The sequence below is a fragment of the Hyaena hyaena genome, unplaced genomic scaffold (assembly GCF_003009895.1).
Source record: "Hyaena hyaena isolate Hyena2069 unplaced genomic scaffold, ASM300989v1 scaffold_127, whole genome shotgun sequence".
Classification (NCBI taxonomy): Eukaryota; Metazoa; Chordata; class Mammalia; order Carnivora; family Hyaenidae; genus Hyaena; species Hyaena hyaena.
Window position 1 is genome coordinate 1956141 of NW_024080758.1, and position 17109 is coordinate 1973249.

General features: G+C 43.8%; 1 protein-coding gene across 2 annotated transcripts in view; it reads left to right on the top strand.

Moving 5' to 3' along the window:
- Positions 1-2841: 2841 nt before the first annotated feature.
- Positions 2842-17109, top strand: part of EFCAB2 (EF-hand calcium binding domain 2) — a 102050-nt gene continuing 87782 nt past the window's right edge. For both annotated transcript variants that reach the window (XM_039237469.1, XM_039237470.1), the window contains exon 1: positions 2842-2948. In XM_039237469.1, coding sequence (XP_039093400.1) covers positions 2918-2948 — 31 coding nt within the window. In that variant the 5' untranslated portion in view covers positions 2842-2917. The remainder of the gene's footprint in view (positions 2949-17109) is intronic.

A 17109-nucleotide genomic window follows, 5' to 3' on the forward strand; every position in this document is an offset into this window, starting at 1 on the left:
CTGTCCCCCCCCCCCTCAAAAATAAATAATTTAAAAAATATTCATAAGAGATGAAATAAATGACTTGCCTAGGATCATGTCAGTCCATGGCAATGCCCAAGGAAAATCCAGTTTTTCCTTTTTTAATGACTCCTAGTCCAAGAAGATTTTGATTATCCCCAGAATAGGAGACATGGTGTGATTTTTTTGACTCTGATTTTGCATTTACTCACACCACTTGGGCTTTCCATTTCAGCCGCAACTTGGGTAACAGAGTCTGTTGTATTCAGAAGAAACATCTTCTGTGTTCCTCATAGACACGGAACAGACATCTTCCGCACCCCTCGCTGTCAAGGAACTGACGCCCGTGTAAACAGATTTAACTCACTATAAATTCAAACAGGCAGAAGGACATAACCTGTACATATCCATCTGGCCCCGCTGAATAATTAATCAAGTGTCATTGTCTAAAACAGTGCCCTTGTTTTTTACAGTCTGGTAGTCTGATTCAGCCCTAAGATTGTACACTATCTGAGTGGGACCAAAAATAACTTTCCAATTAGAAATTTCAGAAAAAGTCATGAAAAATCACTATGAGAATCTTATATGAAAGAATGCTTTAGTGGGATACAGTATTATAACAAAGTTACAGCCATAGTTCAAAAACAAAATATATTCTAAGGGGGGAGAAAATAAGTTGTAGTTTGCCATTGTCCAAAGCAAGTTAATAATATTTTATAATTTAAAGTATAAGAGGGGCGTCTGGGTGGCTTAGTCGGTTAAGCGTCCGACTTTCGCTTAGGTCATGGTCTCGCGGTTCGTGGGTTTGAGCCCCGCGTCAGGCTCTGTGCTGACTGCCAGCTCAGAGCCTGGAGCCTGTTTCAGATTCTGTCACTCCCTCTCTCTCTGACCCTCCCCTGCTCACGCTGTCTCTCTCTCTCCTAGAAAGAAATAAAACATTAAAAAAATTTTTTTAAAAAAGTGTAATAAAATCAGAAATCACTTTTCCACAACCAAAAAAAGTGGACAGTCAGGTAGCATCATGCAGATAATTACACATTGGCATTGTGGACCTCTATTTTGTCATTTGGATTACCATTTTCTTTTTCCACTTTGTGGAGTTTTCCAGAATGATACTTTTATGTGTAAGCAGCTAATTGGCCAATTGAAAAGTATGTTTTAATCTCCTAAAATGCGTCCCAAATTAGGCGAGGTAGAGGTACTGTGGGTATATAAAAGATGTGTATGGTCAGGCTCAGAACTAATTAATTGGAAGAGAGGGGCTAATTAATATATATTACTTCTTTACTCATCCAAATTTAGAGAAACAGTATTGTCTTAAACATGCTGTAGGAATCAGAGAAGTAGAGATTAATGTCACTGGGATTAAATAATCAAAAGCTTTGCGTCTTAGTAAGTCATTGAAAGGACTAATTCCAGTTGCAATTTTTAAAATATATATTATTGTGAAAAATACATATATATTATTTCAGACACAAAGGTTGAAAAATTGTTCTAGGCACTGGGGACCAATATATGGACCAATAAAGTTGTTTCCTGTCCTCCAAACCTTGCAGTTCAAGTAAATATACAAAGTCATTGCAAATCAATGGAGGAGACTCTAAGACTACTGGACTACAGAGGAAGCTTCAAGGAGTATGTGACCTTCACCGAGGTCGTTGACAACTGGGAGGGAGCGAATGTGCCTTTGTAGGAGGGTGAATTTTGAGGGAAAGGCATTCCAGAGAAAGGAAACTGCAAACAGCCTGTGAAAAGGCAGTGAGTGTGAAGTAAGCCTGAGCCCAAAGCTGAGGTTTTCTTTCCTACCTTTATTTCAAAGCCCTTCCTTATCTGTACGGAAAAGGGGGAGTCTTTAAAAACAAACTACCACACCATAACGACCATGAAATTTAAATATATGTGAATGCCAATGATTACTTTCCCATGTTTGGGGGTGTTCAGAATTTACTGTAAACAACTGAATCCATTTTATGTTAAGTACCTATCTTCTAACAGAAGCCATTTTGTGAGGATTCAATAGTTTCTAATCAATTTCAAAGAGAACGTTGGTCATAGCACCAAAGGAAGATCTTCTATAACTAATACTTCTAAGAATAGTTTGCTTTACGATTTACTGAGAGATTATAGGACCACAATAAAAGGGAGCATAAAAACGATGTTAGGAAAATCACGGACAATGAACAGTTCGTACATTTTTACACAACGTCACTTAAATTAGTACCCTTATGCACTTGCAAATCCAAGATTAGTTTAAAAGTTTCCTATTTGTTTGAACCGCCTAATTAAAAAATCATTTTAAAAAGAAAACGTTCTCGTAAAAAGAGCTGATCCTGACAGGGAGACATTTAACATGCTACAGCCTCAAAGTTTCAGAGCAGCGGGATTTAGAACTTTCCGTGGCGACCGTAGCCGCGGGCCCCGTCACATTTCACGAGCGAGGACACTTTCCCGTGCGCGGCGAGGGGGAAGGCGGGCGCCGCTCGGTTGCCGGGGGACCCTCCCCGTCTGGGTCGCAAGCTGGAGCCCCGACAGCGCCGAGTTCGCGCCCGCGCCCCGGCCCCTCCGCAGCCGCCACGGCGCGGCCACCTGCTCTCCAGTCGCGCGTGACCATCCGCAGGGAAGAGGCCGAGCGGCGCCACGTCGCGCAAACACGGGAGGGAGGGAGAGGCGCCTGCGAGGTGCCCACCCGGGTCAGCAGGGAGCGCAGGGCTCGGGGCTCCCTCCCTCCCGAGTCCCCAGGGCCCGCCGGGAGGGCCGGCGCGGGGGAGGGGCGCGCGGGGGAGGGCGGGGCGCGCGCCCCGAGCCTCCCCCCCGCCCCCGCCCCAGGGTCTAGACTCGCGCGGGGGGCCGGAGGGGGCAAGGACGCCTCGACCTAGGGTGACGCCAGGCATCTCCCGGGCGACGGCTCCGCAAGAAGATGGCGGACGGCAAAGAAAGGGAAGGCCCAGGTAAGAGCCGCCCGCCGCGACCCCGGCCGGCACTGGGCCGCTCCGGGCGGACCGGGCCGCCCTCTGCCGGAGCCGCCCCCCGCGGGGCGCGGGCCGACAGGGGAGGCGGCCGCCGGCCGGCACGCTGGGGAGGCCGCCCTGAGGCACCCGCAGCCTCCCCACCGGCGCCTCGGCCCCGCCCAGTCCCCTCCCCCTCCCCCCCGGCTCCCGCCCCCCCACCCCCCCAAGCTCCAGGCCGCGGCTCCGCCAGGCCAGGGCGATAATGGCGTCCTTGTTCGCGGCCGCCGGCACCCCGCCTCCACAGCCTCGCCCGGCCTCGCTGCCGCAGGCGCCACGCCGGCCACTGCCGGGCTGCGGGCATCGGGGGCGGCCTGGCCGAGGACGGGCTCCGGCCGCCCGGATCCCGCGGCCTTTTCGGGCCGCGCCGAAGCCCCGCCCGGCGGGAGCGCGCCCGCCGCCTCCATCTTGCCGCATCAGTGGGGACGCGGGGGGACGGCCCCTCCGCGCCGCCAGCCCCCCGAACGCCCGCCCCGCCCCGCCCCGCCCCGCCCCGCCCGTCGGGGGCCTGTTCGGGCACACGCGCCCCGCGGCGCAGGGGGGGCCGGGAGCGGGGAGGAGGGGAGGCGGACGAGCCTGGCCGCACGGCGGCGGTGATAGAGCCCCGACCGTCCGCGCGGAGCTGCGAGCCCTTGGCGTAGTCTCAGCGCCGCCGGGGCGTCGGGCCCCCACACCGCCGCTGTGCGCCCGCTGGCGGGCCCGGGCCAGCGCGGGCGAAGAGCCGGACAGCCGTACCGGCGAACCTCTCAGAAACCAGTGTCCCATCCCTGTCCCGCCCCTGGCGCGCGTGGAACACCCCGTCACGTGTCGCCTGCCTCCGCCGGCGGCAAAGTGCACGCAGCTTAGCATTTACAAGTGAAGCAGCCCGTCTCGTTCGGGCGATCACAGAAATCAGCGGAGAAACGCGGGAAACGGTGCCAGAGATCTGCCTGCTGATGACAGTGCTAGGATTTGGTTCATAGCGCTGCTGGCCTGAGGAACGATGTTCTAGACGTTACCTTTCCTAAGATGGCCTTCTAGTCTCATTGTGCTCCTTCAGACATGAAAGATCCATCCGAAGGCAGTGATTACTTTTTTAAGACTAATTTTAAGGCGTTTTATTTTTTTTTAAAGTTTGTTAATTTATTTATCTAACTCAGTAATCTCTACACCCTGTGTGTGGCTGGGAACTCAGGACCCCAGGATCCAGGGTCACTTAAGCCTCCTGACTGAGCCAGCCAGGGACCCCTGTAAGACTCAGACTTGCCCAGGAAACCAAATGACTTAGTTGTTTTTATTTATTAAGTCATTTACCAAAAAATGGAAAAATCATCAGGGGATAAATTAACACGTTAACTATGGATATGTGTTTATTTAAGATTGATCAGGTCAGCATGAGAAAATGCAGTGGATCGTGTTGCAAATACAGTTTTTCTTTCTTTTTCTTAATGTATTTTTTTATGTCTTTATTTTATTTTGAGAGCGAGCGAGCGGGTGTGGGACAGAGAGAGAGGGAGACACAGGATCTGAAGCAGGCTCCAGGCTCTGGTGCCGACGCGGGGCTCAAACCCACAGACCATGAGATCATGACCTGAGCAGAAGTCAGACGCTTAACCGACTGAGCAACTCAGGTGCCCCGACAAGTATAATTTTTCATAAGCTTTTCTGATATTTCAGTTTTCAGAAATACTTTTCTATTTAGAATAAATTCAAGAAGAAACAATTCTGTTCATAGCTACAGAGGAAGTAATGACAGAGTTGGATGTCATTCATTCAGCCCGCGTGTATTTAATGCCTGTGGAAGGTGTTCTGATTCGGTTAGAATCTTGGAAGGTGGAAAGATGAGAACAACCATCTTTTCTCCTGAGAACAGGGAGATGAGGAAGGAGAGAAGACAGACATAGAGGGGAGAGAACAGGTAGCTGGGCCGAGCGACCCGTGTGCTAGATGTTTCCAGGTGAGTTACTTCCCCTCCTGGCCTGAGAACATCCTGGGGGTTTATCGGAAATGGAAAAATCTCAGTCTCTGCCCCTGACCTGTTCAATCAGTCTGTGTTTTCACAGATCTGTAGGTGACCCATAGGCATATTAAAGGTTGAGAGGCAGTGTTAGGTAGTATTTTTTATTCTTAGCAGTTTTAGGAGTTAGCTATAACAGCAGTTTGGAGGACATGATGAAATAAAGGTACATTGCCTGAGGGTAAACTAGCAACTCATATGTCAGTATCTTTATATGGACATGATTCCTGTCTCTGTATTTGATTTTCTGCTCTGATGGTTGAGAAATTATATCTAACCAATTAATTGGAATTGTGATCAGCCTTTGGGGATTCACTCAAGCTAACAACTAATGAATTATTAAAATTTTTTTTTAAAGTTTATTTAAGTAATCTCTGCACCTAATACGGGGCTTGAATTTAGGACCCCAAGATCAGGGGTCTCACGCTCTTCCAAATGAGCCAATGAGATACCCCTAACGAAATATTAATTCTTTGTCTCCCCTCACCTCCACCTCCATGAATTATTAATTCAGGGCCTGTGTTGATACTTTAACCAACAAGCTGATCTCTTAAACTTTTGGGGAGGGTGAATTTATATTTCAAAAATTCCTTGATGAACATGGACTCACGCAAAAGAAAGGGTGGTTCTGGAGGCTATATCCATTACTCTGTAAGCTTTGAGAGGAAGGGAACCATTTTCTGATCTATTAAACTCAAGGTCATGCCGAGTGGCCAGCATATGGTAGGAACTCAATATTTATTGAATTCAGATTATTTGAATTAACTAAAGATATTTATGTTTCAGCTAAAACAGTACTTGCTGTTTCCTAAAAATCTATTCTATACCCAAAAGTACCTACACTGTTTTTAGGTATTTCCCCCTCATTCTTACAGGTGAGCGGTATGCTTCTATTATATCTGGCTCAACAAACATTTTTTTGAGAGCCAGAGTAATCACTGTCTTTAAAAGACAACAACTACAAAAGTCTTCTTTGTAGAAACATACATATATTTTAAAGAGTTCATGTTTAATCTTGAGTTTTTTAAGGGGAGCCTGGGTGCTCAATTGGTTAAGCGTCTGATGGCTCGGAGCCTGGAGCCAGCTTCAGTTTCTGTGTCTCCCCCTCTCTCTGCCCCTCCCCTGCCTGTGCATGTGCTTGCTCCCTCTCTCACTCTCTCTCTCAAAAATAAACATTAAAAAATTGAGTTTTTAAAAAAATTATAAAGGAAGATTAAGTTTCTGGGTTTATGTCATGTCCAGCTCTTCAACATTTAGGGATTAATCTTGATAAAAGTACTGAGAACATCAGTAACAAAAATTACCTGTGATGGGTAATTACGTTTTATTTATAACACTTTATATAAGATGATAAGACATTGAAGTTCTATTGATTTGTAGCATTTTTGTGGTTTAACATAATATATTTTTTCCTAGATCGAAATATGTATGTAGTTCTGTTAACTAAAAAAGAAAAGTTGAATTTTAGAATCAAGGTAATTTTAATAATCATTTAATTTTGTTTTACTGAAAGAATGTTTGAAATGGGATAGCAAAAAATCTATTTATATTTTTTACAGAGAGAGAGAGTGTGTGAGCGAGGGAGAGGGGCAGCTGGGGGGGAGGGGGGAGAGAGAGAGAGAGAGAGAGAGAGAGAGAGAGAATTTTAATCAGACTCCATGCTCAGCACAGAGTCCATCGTGGGGCTCGATCCCGTGACCCTGGGATCATGACCTGAGCAGAAATCAAGAGTCGGACGCTCAACCAACTGAGCCACCTAGGTGTCCCCAAAAATGGTTTTTGAAGTTCTGTTATTTTGCTCAAGTTTACTCAGCCAGAATATTTTTCTCCTTTCTGTTTTGTTTGTTCAGAGAATCAGTGCAATTGTTGATTGTTTGGATCTTTAAATCTTATTGTTTTTATCTCCTAGAGAATTTTATATAGGACTGCAAGGAACTTCTGTCTGTAATTAGAATTATATCTAGGCAGTTCAGTCAGTTGAGCATCCAACTTGAGCTCAGGTGATGATCTCATGGTCCATGAGTTTAAGCCCTGCATCGGGCTCTGTGCTGACAGCTCAGGGCCTAGAGCCTGCTTCAGATTCTTTGTCTCCCTCTCTTTCTGCCCGTCCTCCACTCATGCTCTGTCTCTCTCTCGCCCTCAAAAATAAATAAGCATTAAGAAAAAAAAAAAAGAATTACATCCAAGAAACAAAGTGGATTAAACTGGATTAAAAAAGTTAGGATTAAACTTTTCTAACTTTTGGCAGGCCAGGGAGCTTTGGAAATTATATCAGTTTCTTTAGTAAGCCCCAGATACTCAAACCTTACTTTAGGATATACTGTTTTTGTGGGACACCTGGGTGGCTTACAGGTCATGATCTCATGGTTCGTGGGTTTGAGCCCCACCTCGGGCTCTGTGCTGACAGCTCAGACCCTGGAGCCTGCTTTAGCTTCTGTGTCTCCCTCTTTCTCTGCCCCTGTCCCACTCATGCTCTGTCTCTCTCTCTGTCTCTCAAAAATAAACATTGTTTTAAAAAGTTCAGGATATACTATTTTTTGTACTCAAATCTTGCTCGTTACTTTGCATTGCTTGGTAAAGTTCACTTCAACTATCAACTCCTAAATGGGAGAGGTTTTACGGGTTTTTGTTTGTTTCTTTTCTTGTATTTTGCCGTTCCTTTCAAACCCCAACATTTGGAAATCTAAAGTAAAAATCACACTGCAGGTGGATGTTACTTTTTAGAAAAGGAACCATTGATAGTACTATGGGTATATAGTACTATGGGTATATACTATGGAGTATTAGAAAAAGTAAGCTTTGGAGTAAGACCTGAATTCGAATTCCAGCTTCCCCAAGCTCTGTCTGATCTTAGCCAAGATGCTAGACCTCAGGAGGCTCTGGTTCCTCTGATGTAAAGTGGGAATAATTATGCCAATTTCCTAATGTTGTTAGGATGGAGACAGTGTCTTCTTACTCATTTTTGTATCCCCAGCACCCGCTGTGATGCCTGACAGTAAAGAAATGCTGAATACATAGGAGGGAAAGTGCTGGGCACACTCTAGGAAACATGTAGCTCGTAGTATATGTGCGGCATGGAGTCCAAGGGGTAAGAAAAGCTTAAATCTAAGTCTTACCAGTTGTCAGTCACACATGATGCATTCGTACATATTTTAAGGGCCATTTCATAAGTTTTTGCCCTGTTTTAGATGGATAACAGTCGAGGTAGAGACGAATGGAAGGAGAAAATGAACTTACTGACAATTCACTTCCTCTCATTCAGAATAAAGTTTGGAGAAAAACTGGGCTGAAATCGATGTTTGTAGTAACTGATAAAAGCTTGTCAAGAAAATTCATACTTTAAAAAGGCAAATGGACAGTGAGACACCAATTCACACCCGTTTGGATGGCCATGATAAACAAGTGTTGGTGAGGCATGGAGAAATTATACCCCTTGCGTTCTGTGGACGTGTATGTAAAATGGTACCGCTGCTGTGGGAAATAGTCTGGCAGTTCCTCAAGAATTCAGATACTTGGGGCGCCTGGGTGGCTTAATCGGTTAAGCGTCCGACTTTTGCTTAGGTCATGATTTTGCGGTTGGTGGGTTCGAGCCCCGCGTTGGGCTCTGTGCTGACTGCCAGCTCGGAGCCTGGAGCCAATTTCAGAGTCTGTATCTCCCTCTCTCTCTGACCCCCCCTGCTCACGCTGTCTCTCTCTCTCTCTCCTAGAAATAAATAAAAAAATATTTAAAAAAAATTCAGATACTGAATTACCATATGATCCAACAACTGCATCTGGGTTAAAAACTTTTCTTTTAATGTTTATTTCCAAGAGATGGAGAGACACAGAGTGTGAACGGAGGAGGGGCAGAGAGAGAGAGAATCCCAGGCAGGTTCCACATTGCTAGCGCAGCCCAGATGTGGGGCTCAAACTCAGGAACCATGAGATCATGACCCGAGGCGAAGTCAGATGCTCAAACAACTGAGCCACCCAGGCGCCCCTCTGCATCTGGGTTTATACCCAAGATAACTGAAAGCAGGAACTTGAACAGATATTTGTACACCCGTGTTCACAGTAGCATTATTCACAATAGCCAAAAGGTAGAAGCGACTCAAGCGTCCAGCAGTGGGTGAATGGATAAACAAAATGCTATATATGCATATAATGAGATATTGTTCATCCTTAAGCAGGGAAGACATTCCGACTTCATGCTTCCACAAAGATGAACCTTGAAGATACTCTGCTAGGTGCATTTAGCCAGTCACAAAAAGAGAGGTACTGTGTTACTCTCCTATACGAGGTACCTAGGGTAGTCTGATTCATAGGAACAGAGAGCTGAACAGTGTTGCCAGGGGTTCGAGAAAAGGGAAGTCGATATTCAATGGGAAGAGAGTTTCAGGTTTTGCTAGATGAAGAGAGTTTTGGAGATCGGTTGCACTACCACGTGAATGCACCTAGCACTATGAACTCTACACTTATGAGTGGTGAAGACGGTTCATTTTCTATGTCTGTTTTACCACAATCTAAAATAGATCAAATGGAAATGTTGAGTACCTCCAAAACAACAAGTAAAAAAAAGGTACCTTTTTCCCCTTTGGACGGCAATTTGAAAGTTTGTGTTAAAGAAAAAATGATATCCACATGCTTTGATTCTTTAATATACTCCTGGGTATTTGTCCTTAGAAAGATATTCTGAAAAGAGGAAAAGTGAGAAGTAAAATGATTATTTTAAAGTTATTTATAAATTTGAAAATATGGATAAAATCTACTTGTCCAACAAACGGGGGATGCAAAGTATGTTGTTATTGACTTAAAGGTCTCATTATCTTATTTTATTTTTAAAATGTTTATTCATTTTTGAGAGAGAGTGTGCACATGTGAGTGGGGAAAGGGCAGAGAGAGAGAGGGAGAGAATCCCAGGCAGGCTTTGCACTGTCAGCACAGAGCTTGATGTGAGGCTCAAACTCACAAATCACAAAATCGTGACCTGAGCCAAAGTCAGACACTTAACTGACTGAACCACTCAGGCTCCCCAAAAGTCTCATTATTTTGATGTCATTTATACAGAAGCTTTAAAACGCACCTAACTATTTTTATAATTTAAAATCAGTATACTAACTGTAAATTATTCTTATCCATTTGTGAAAATGTGTTCACCACATCCCATACTTGGCAATGCTTTTGTAAATCTCTAGTATGGATCTTATAGGTATGAAGAGTGTAATAAAGTTATTTATTCTTAAAATTTTTTTTTAAAATGTTTATTGGTTTTGAGAGAGAGAGACGGACAGAGCATGAGCAGGGGAGGGGCAGAGAGAAAGGGAGACACAGAATCTGAAGCAGGCTCCAGGCTCTGAGCCATCAGCACAGAGCCCGATGCGGGGCTCGAACCTACAAATTGCAAGATCATGACCTGAGCAGAAGTCGGATGCTTTAACCAACTGAGCCACCCAGGCGCCCCAGTAATTTATTCTTTAAATGCAGCAATAAATTTGGAGTCTAAAGACTGGGCTTGAGTTTGGATACAGCTTTTTTTCAGATTTTACTTGGGCATGTCACTTAATTTCTCTGAACTTCAGTTCAAAGAGTTCCCAGTGTAAACGGCGCTTAGTCTGAAGTGGGCACTGGGCTAAATGTTTTTACATGAAGTAGGTCATTTAATCCTTCCGACAAACCTATGTGATAGATGCCTCTGTTAATAGCCTTTCTACAAATGAAGAAATAGGGGCTTAGATGGGTAAAACAGACTCTGGTTTCAGCTCCAATGGATAAGAGCTTGGAAGTGATCACTCCTGTCACTATAAAAGGGAAGAAACACTTGGTAATTTTCGCAAATTACCGGGGGCTACACGACCTGCCATAAGTGTGAGAAACTCCCTGGAACCTGTAGTTCTAGGGATCCCTCAAACTTGGGTTTTGCTTCCAGGAAATGTGCTGGGTCATCTGGTAAAGAGCTAGTGAAAGAGCTGGGTCATCTGGTAAAGAGAAAGACCGCACGTTCCTTCAGCAGGGGGAGGGGGAAAGTAAACATCTTGAAATCTCAGTGCATTCCTCATGACAAAGACCTGATCTCCAGGGGGAAGGAGACTTTTCCAGTGAGCTGCTGGGGGAGAAGCGAGAAAACAGTCGTGAAGGTCTCACCCATAAGCAGGCCCACTAAGAGACTGAAGTTTAGTTATGAGATAGATGCTTCTCTTCTCTTACCGCCACATCACAGAGTTGTAGTACAGTAACAGTGGATTACAGGTGAAAGGTGTGTGGTAAACACTCTGTTGAAGGAGGGGTTCTTAGAGGAATCTGCAGCAGCCTTATTCCTAGCCAAATTGACATAAAGCCTCTTGACCATCTGCCTCAGTTCCTGTTACTTGATGGATCCTGTCTGGCTTTGAACAAAAAATTACAAGGCATGCTAAAAGCAAAAACACAGTCTGAAAATAAAACGAGCATCAGAACTAAACTCAGATCTCTGATGCATATTTTGGAATTATCAAATGGAGAATTTAAAAAAGCTATGATTAATATGTTGAGGGCTTGAATGGAAAAAGCAGCAACATGCAAGAACAGATGGGTAGTGTAAGCAAAGACATGGAAACACTAAGAATCAAAAGGAAATGTTAGACATGCAATGAAATAAAACAGAAGAATATCTTTCATGAGTCCATCAGTAGACTCGCCATGACTGAGGAAAGAATGATAGAACTTGAAGATAAGGTCATTAGAAGCTTCCCAAACGGAACTATAAAGAGAAAAAAGAATGGGGAAAAAAACCAGCATCCAAAAACTGGGACAATTTTGAAAGGTGTGAAACACACATAATTGGAATACCAGAAGGAAAAGAATGAAAAGATGGAGCAGAAAAAATAATTGAAGTAGTCACAGTCAAGCTTTTCCCCCCAATGAATGACAGACACCAGAGCAGATCCAGGAAGTTAAAAGACCACCAAGCAGGATAAATACCAAAGAATCTATATCTGAGCATACCCTGTTCACACCACAGAAAATCTAGGATGACAAGAGAATCTTAAAAGAAGCCAGAGGTAAACAAACACCTTACCTGGACTTTGTCAGAGACCAGGTAAGCCAGGGGAGAGTGGAGTGAAATATTAGAAGTGTTGAAAAGCAGGGAAGGCAGTGTAATCAGGGTCACTAGCTAAGTGGTGAAGCAAGGGCTCCATTCAAGTCTGAGTCCATGGCCAATGTCCTTAGCCTCTATGCCTCACATAGAGAAGTCCAATAGAAATTCAAATATGGAAGAAAATAAAACTCCCCCATCATCTCATTATCTAGAGCAGTGCCCAAACTTCAGTGAGCATCAGAATCACCTGGAAGCCTTATAAAAACATAGATTGCTGAGCCCCCAGCCCAGAATTTCTGAACCAGTTGGTCACACCAGGGGTGTGAGAATGTGCATTTCTAACAAATTATCATAGGGCGAGGGTGGTGTTAAAAGCCATTGATCTAGAATCTAGAATAAAGTTTGTCATTTTAATGTCTTTCTTTCCAGATTTTTTTTCTTGGCATATTTGTGTTTTGTTTGTTTCATAGAGTTGATATTGCATATAGTTTTATACCCAGCTTTTTCACTTATCCTTAATAAGCATTTCCCCATGTCCTAAGCGTTTCTCAAATACCTCATTTATAATAGCTGCATCCATCATTATTTATGGGACATATTTTGTTAAGCTTTTCCTGACTGTTGGATATTTAGATTGTTTCCAAATTTTCTGTGCTAGAAATAATGCTGCAATAAATGTTCTTCTACAAGGATCTTTTGACCTAGTTTTGATCCCCACCCTCTACCCCCTTTGAAAAAATAATTTCATATAATCTCACCTCTGTTGGATCTTACTAGTTAATAAGAGGGTAATCTAATTTCTGAATTCCAGGAGTCCCTTGTTGTGATCCTTTTATACTAATTATATTAATTCTTTTTTTCAATTTTTTATTAATCAAAGACACATCATGGCCAGAGTGTATGATCAGTGTAAGCTACATATTTGTTTTCTGTTTGTCTGCTGTATCATAGTGGAAACTCCATGAAGTCAAGAGACTTGTTTCATTTACTGCTGAATTTACCCTGGAATTTAGGACAGGGTGGAGGATGCAGGAGTCACTGTAAATATTTGTTTAATGAATGGATGAACCAGGAGTAACACATCGAGTAAAGAAATTTAATGTCACCCTTCATGGTCTCATTATGGGTAGATGAATTTTTCTGCTAACCTTTAAAAATAAATACTGAAAATAGCTCAGCTACCCCCATTACATTTGCAGAAGCATTGGGACTGAAAACACATATTTAATGTAACTTCATAACAAGCTAGAATGCCACGTCCACTTCACCATGGTGATTGAGCACACATGTTTATTTTTACCAGTCTTGAAACGCTACTAACATGACAGTAAGGGAATTACAAAAAAAGGCATAGACCTGACAAGGGTAAAGAGAGCGGGAGAGGAGCTAATAGTCGTTTGTAAAAAGACATTAGGAGAAAAGAATAAACCGATATTAGGAGAGGATATAAGAAATTATAAATGGATGGATGAGTGGCAACTAGCCTGGCAGAACCAAAGAAAAGAGACAAGTCTGTAGAGGAACGAGCCACAAAGAAACAAACCAAATGGAGCTGTGCTTGCCCTGGGGACACTTGAGATTGACAGGAGCAGCCGTTGCCGCAGGCGCATGCGTGCGCGTGCGTGCGTGCAGGCTAAATGTGGGGAGTTGTGGATTGAAATCACGGGCAAGTGGTTGGATCTCCCGTCCCCTGGAATAACCAGGTGACGCCTTCCTTTCCGTCCACGCAAGAGACTGGAGATGTCGTCTCTGATGACTTTAAATCAGAGAGACAGGACTTAGGGTTACCAGCACAGTTGAGAATAGGGGGAGATAGGTCACCATTATTATTGTTACCATCTTTGATACAGTAGCTGAAACAGTATTACAATCTGTATCAAGTTTATATTGTCATGTAGATTAAATATTCGGAGTAGGACTCAAGATAATAAACCTGAAACGGGGTAGTATGTCTGACAGGATGTCAAAGAGATGGGGACTTGAAATTCTCTTTATTAGGAATGAGGAAGAGGGGCTATGTACCTCTTTAACTGATTACTAGATTCGCACTGGTAATTAAATTATAAAGTAGTACAACTACTAAAAACTTCAAAAGGAATCCAGAGATTCAAAGACTCGAGGTGAAATCAGTAAATCGAAATTTCATATGAAACTGCAATGTAAAAATGAGAGGGAAGCTGTCTCAAATATGGCCTCAATTTCGATGACCTTGATCTCTGCTACACTTCGTTAGCCAAACTGGAGACTACCATAATCTGGAATACCTCTGATATCTAAAATTCAGATATTTCATTGTTGGGCAATATCTTCTTCAATATTGATTATGTAAAAAATAACTTTGTAAAACAATTTCTTGAAAAATTTCAAACTTCGTGAAATAATTTCAAATTCACAGAAAAACTGCAAGAATAGTACAGAGATGTCCCACATTCCCTTTACCCCAATTCACTAATTTCATCACTTTGTCACATTTTTATCATTCCTTCTCTGCTATATATAATAATATAATAATGTATCATATAATATATGTTGTATGTAATATATATTTCATTTACCTGAAGCATTTGAGACTATGTTACATACAATTGTGAAACTTTATCCCTTAATACTTTGGTGTGTATTTTCTAGGAACAAAGGTAGTTGTCTCTTATGTAAAATCTCTGAAGTGTAAGTTTATCTAATTCTGTGGTCCACATGCTGATTTTGCCAGTTGTCACAGCTATCAAAAATGCCTGCGGTAGCATCGCATCTCTAATACAGGTTTTGGTCCAGGATCACATACTGCATGAGTCTCTGGCTGCTCATCTTTCCTCTAGAGCAGCACCTCCATTTTTCTTTGTCCATCGTGGCCGTGATGGCTTCAGAAAGGGCTTGAGTCATCTGCATGACTGCACGATCTCATCTCTCTACTCCCCTCCCCTCCCCATTCACGCTGTTTCCCTTCCCTTCCCTTCCCTTCCCCCCCCTTTAATGTTTATTTATTTATTTTGAGAGAGAGAGAGAGAGTGAGTGCGAACAGGGGAAGAGAGAGAGTCCCAAGCAGGCTCCAAGCTGTCAGTGCAGAGCCCACTGCGGGGCTCGGCTCGAACTCACGAACATGAGATCATGATCTGAGCTGAAGTTGGACACTTAACCGACTGAGTCACCTAGGCACTCCAACCTTTTCACTTTTTACATGGCAGAGAAAATACAAGCCATAAGATAGAAATTCTCTTCGCTTTCTGGACACATACACATTTATCGGTATCTACCTACCCGATTATTGCAGAAGCCTCTTATGTGGTTTACTCGTTTTCATTTACCGTGCTGAAAATCTGGTTATCTGGTTATGAATCCTCTACCCAAAGCCCTTTAGCATTTTCCCATTGCCTCAGAACAGGCTAACGTCTAACAGAACAGACTAGGATGTTTTGTTTCTCCAGGTCTTTTTCTGGTCACGTGTCTGGCACGAGCCTCCGATCACTGGACCTTTCATCCTAATGAACCGTGTATGTGTTGTTCCTGTGGTGACAGCGATAGGCCCGTGCACACCTTGTGTCCTCCTCATGGGCTTTGTGTAAGAAATTGTGTTGCTCAGTGGTAAGAGTGTGAAGTCTATAGTAAAGCCTTAGGATTCACGTTTCAGCCCTCCCACTCCAGAGCTGGGTAACTTCGAGGTAGGCACCACACTGTTCTAGTCTCTTCACATGCCAAGCGAGTGTAACAGGGCCGACCTCATACGTGGCAGAGCATGTAGCAGAGGGCTTCGCACCTACCAAGAGCTCTGTACGCATTCTCAGTCATTACTTACCACGTCAGGCGCAGTGCTCACACGGGGGGAACGCTTAAAATTTCTTTTAATGTGTATTTATTTATTTTGAGAGGGACGGAGTGAGCAGGGGAGGGGCAGAGAGGGAGGGAGAGAATCTCAATGAGACTCCACGCTGTCAGCGCAGAGGTTGATGCGGGGCTTGATCGCATGAACCACGAGATCATGACCTGAGCCGAAATCATGAGTGGGATGCTCAACCGACTGAGCCCCCCAGGCTCCCCAGAGTCTAGAGATTTTTAATTTCTTTGTACTGGATGTTGGGACTTGGAGGGCAGGGTTACGGTGGATTAACACCTCTTTGTTTTGACTTCTGACTTCTCCTGGTCTCTACCTAAATCCCTGCCCAGGACCGGATGCCACCCCTGTGCTTCCACAGTATTGTCTCTGCCCTTGTGCCCAGTTTTGGCACATCTGCCGGTACAGTTTGCTGTAGCTGGTTTGTTTTTCCTTCAAACCAGAATGCAGTTGTAGTAGGTGGTCGATGTGCCCCTGGTGCCCGAAAGCACAAATGAAAGCTAGATCGGGTGAACACGGAATTTCATTTCCAAGCCAGGCATTTTAGTGCTATAGTGTCTTTGGATCAAGTTGATTATAAAATAAGAATTCATTAAGAACCAACCCGCCCCACCTCCAAAAAAAAAATAAATAAAAGAGATGAATTGGGTTCTTGGCTGTTTTTTTTTTTTTAAAGCATATTTCTGGAATAGGTACTGGCAGTACTTGAGACAAACAGAACAATAATGTTATTTGTACTTCTCGTTAATTAACCTTAAGGGCATTTCTTTACCTTTGCTGTATGTTTTAAACAGTTCTCATGGTAAGGATTCCTCTTGGGACTCGTTATTTCATTTTAATTTCTGTAGGCGGGGTTTTGAGCAGCTAGTTAAATATTTCAATATGTATAAGACATCTTAGGTTTGGGGCCCCTGGGTGGCTCAGTTGGTTAAGTGTCTGACTTCGGCTTGGGTCATTATCTCACAGCTCATGGGTTCAAGCCCTGCATCGGGCTCTGTGCTGACAGCTTGGAGCCTGGAGCCTGCTTTGAATTCTGTGTCTCTTTCTCTGCCCTTCCCCCACTTGCACTCTGTGTCTCTATCAAAAATAAATATTTTTAAAAAAAGACATCCTCAAGTCTAGGAAAGAACTCAGTTGTAGTACTTATTTAAAACTCTCCTCCATAGAGGTGCTTGGCTGGCTCAGTCATTAGAACGAGACTCTTGATCTTGGGGTCTGGAGTTCAAGC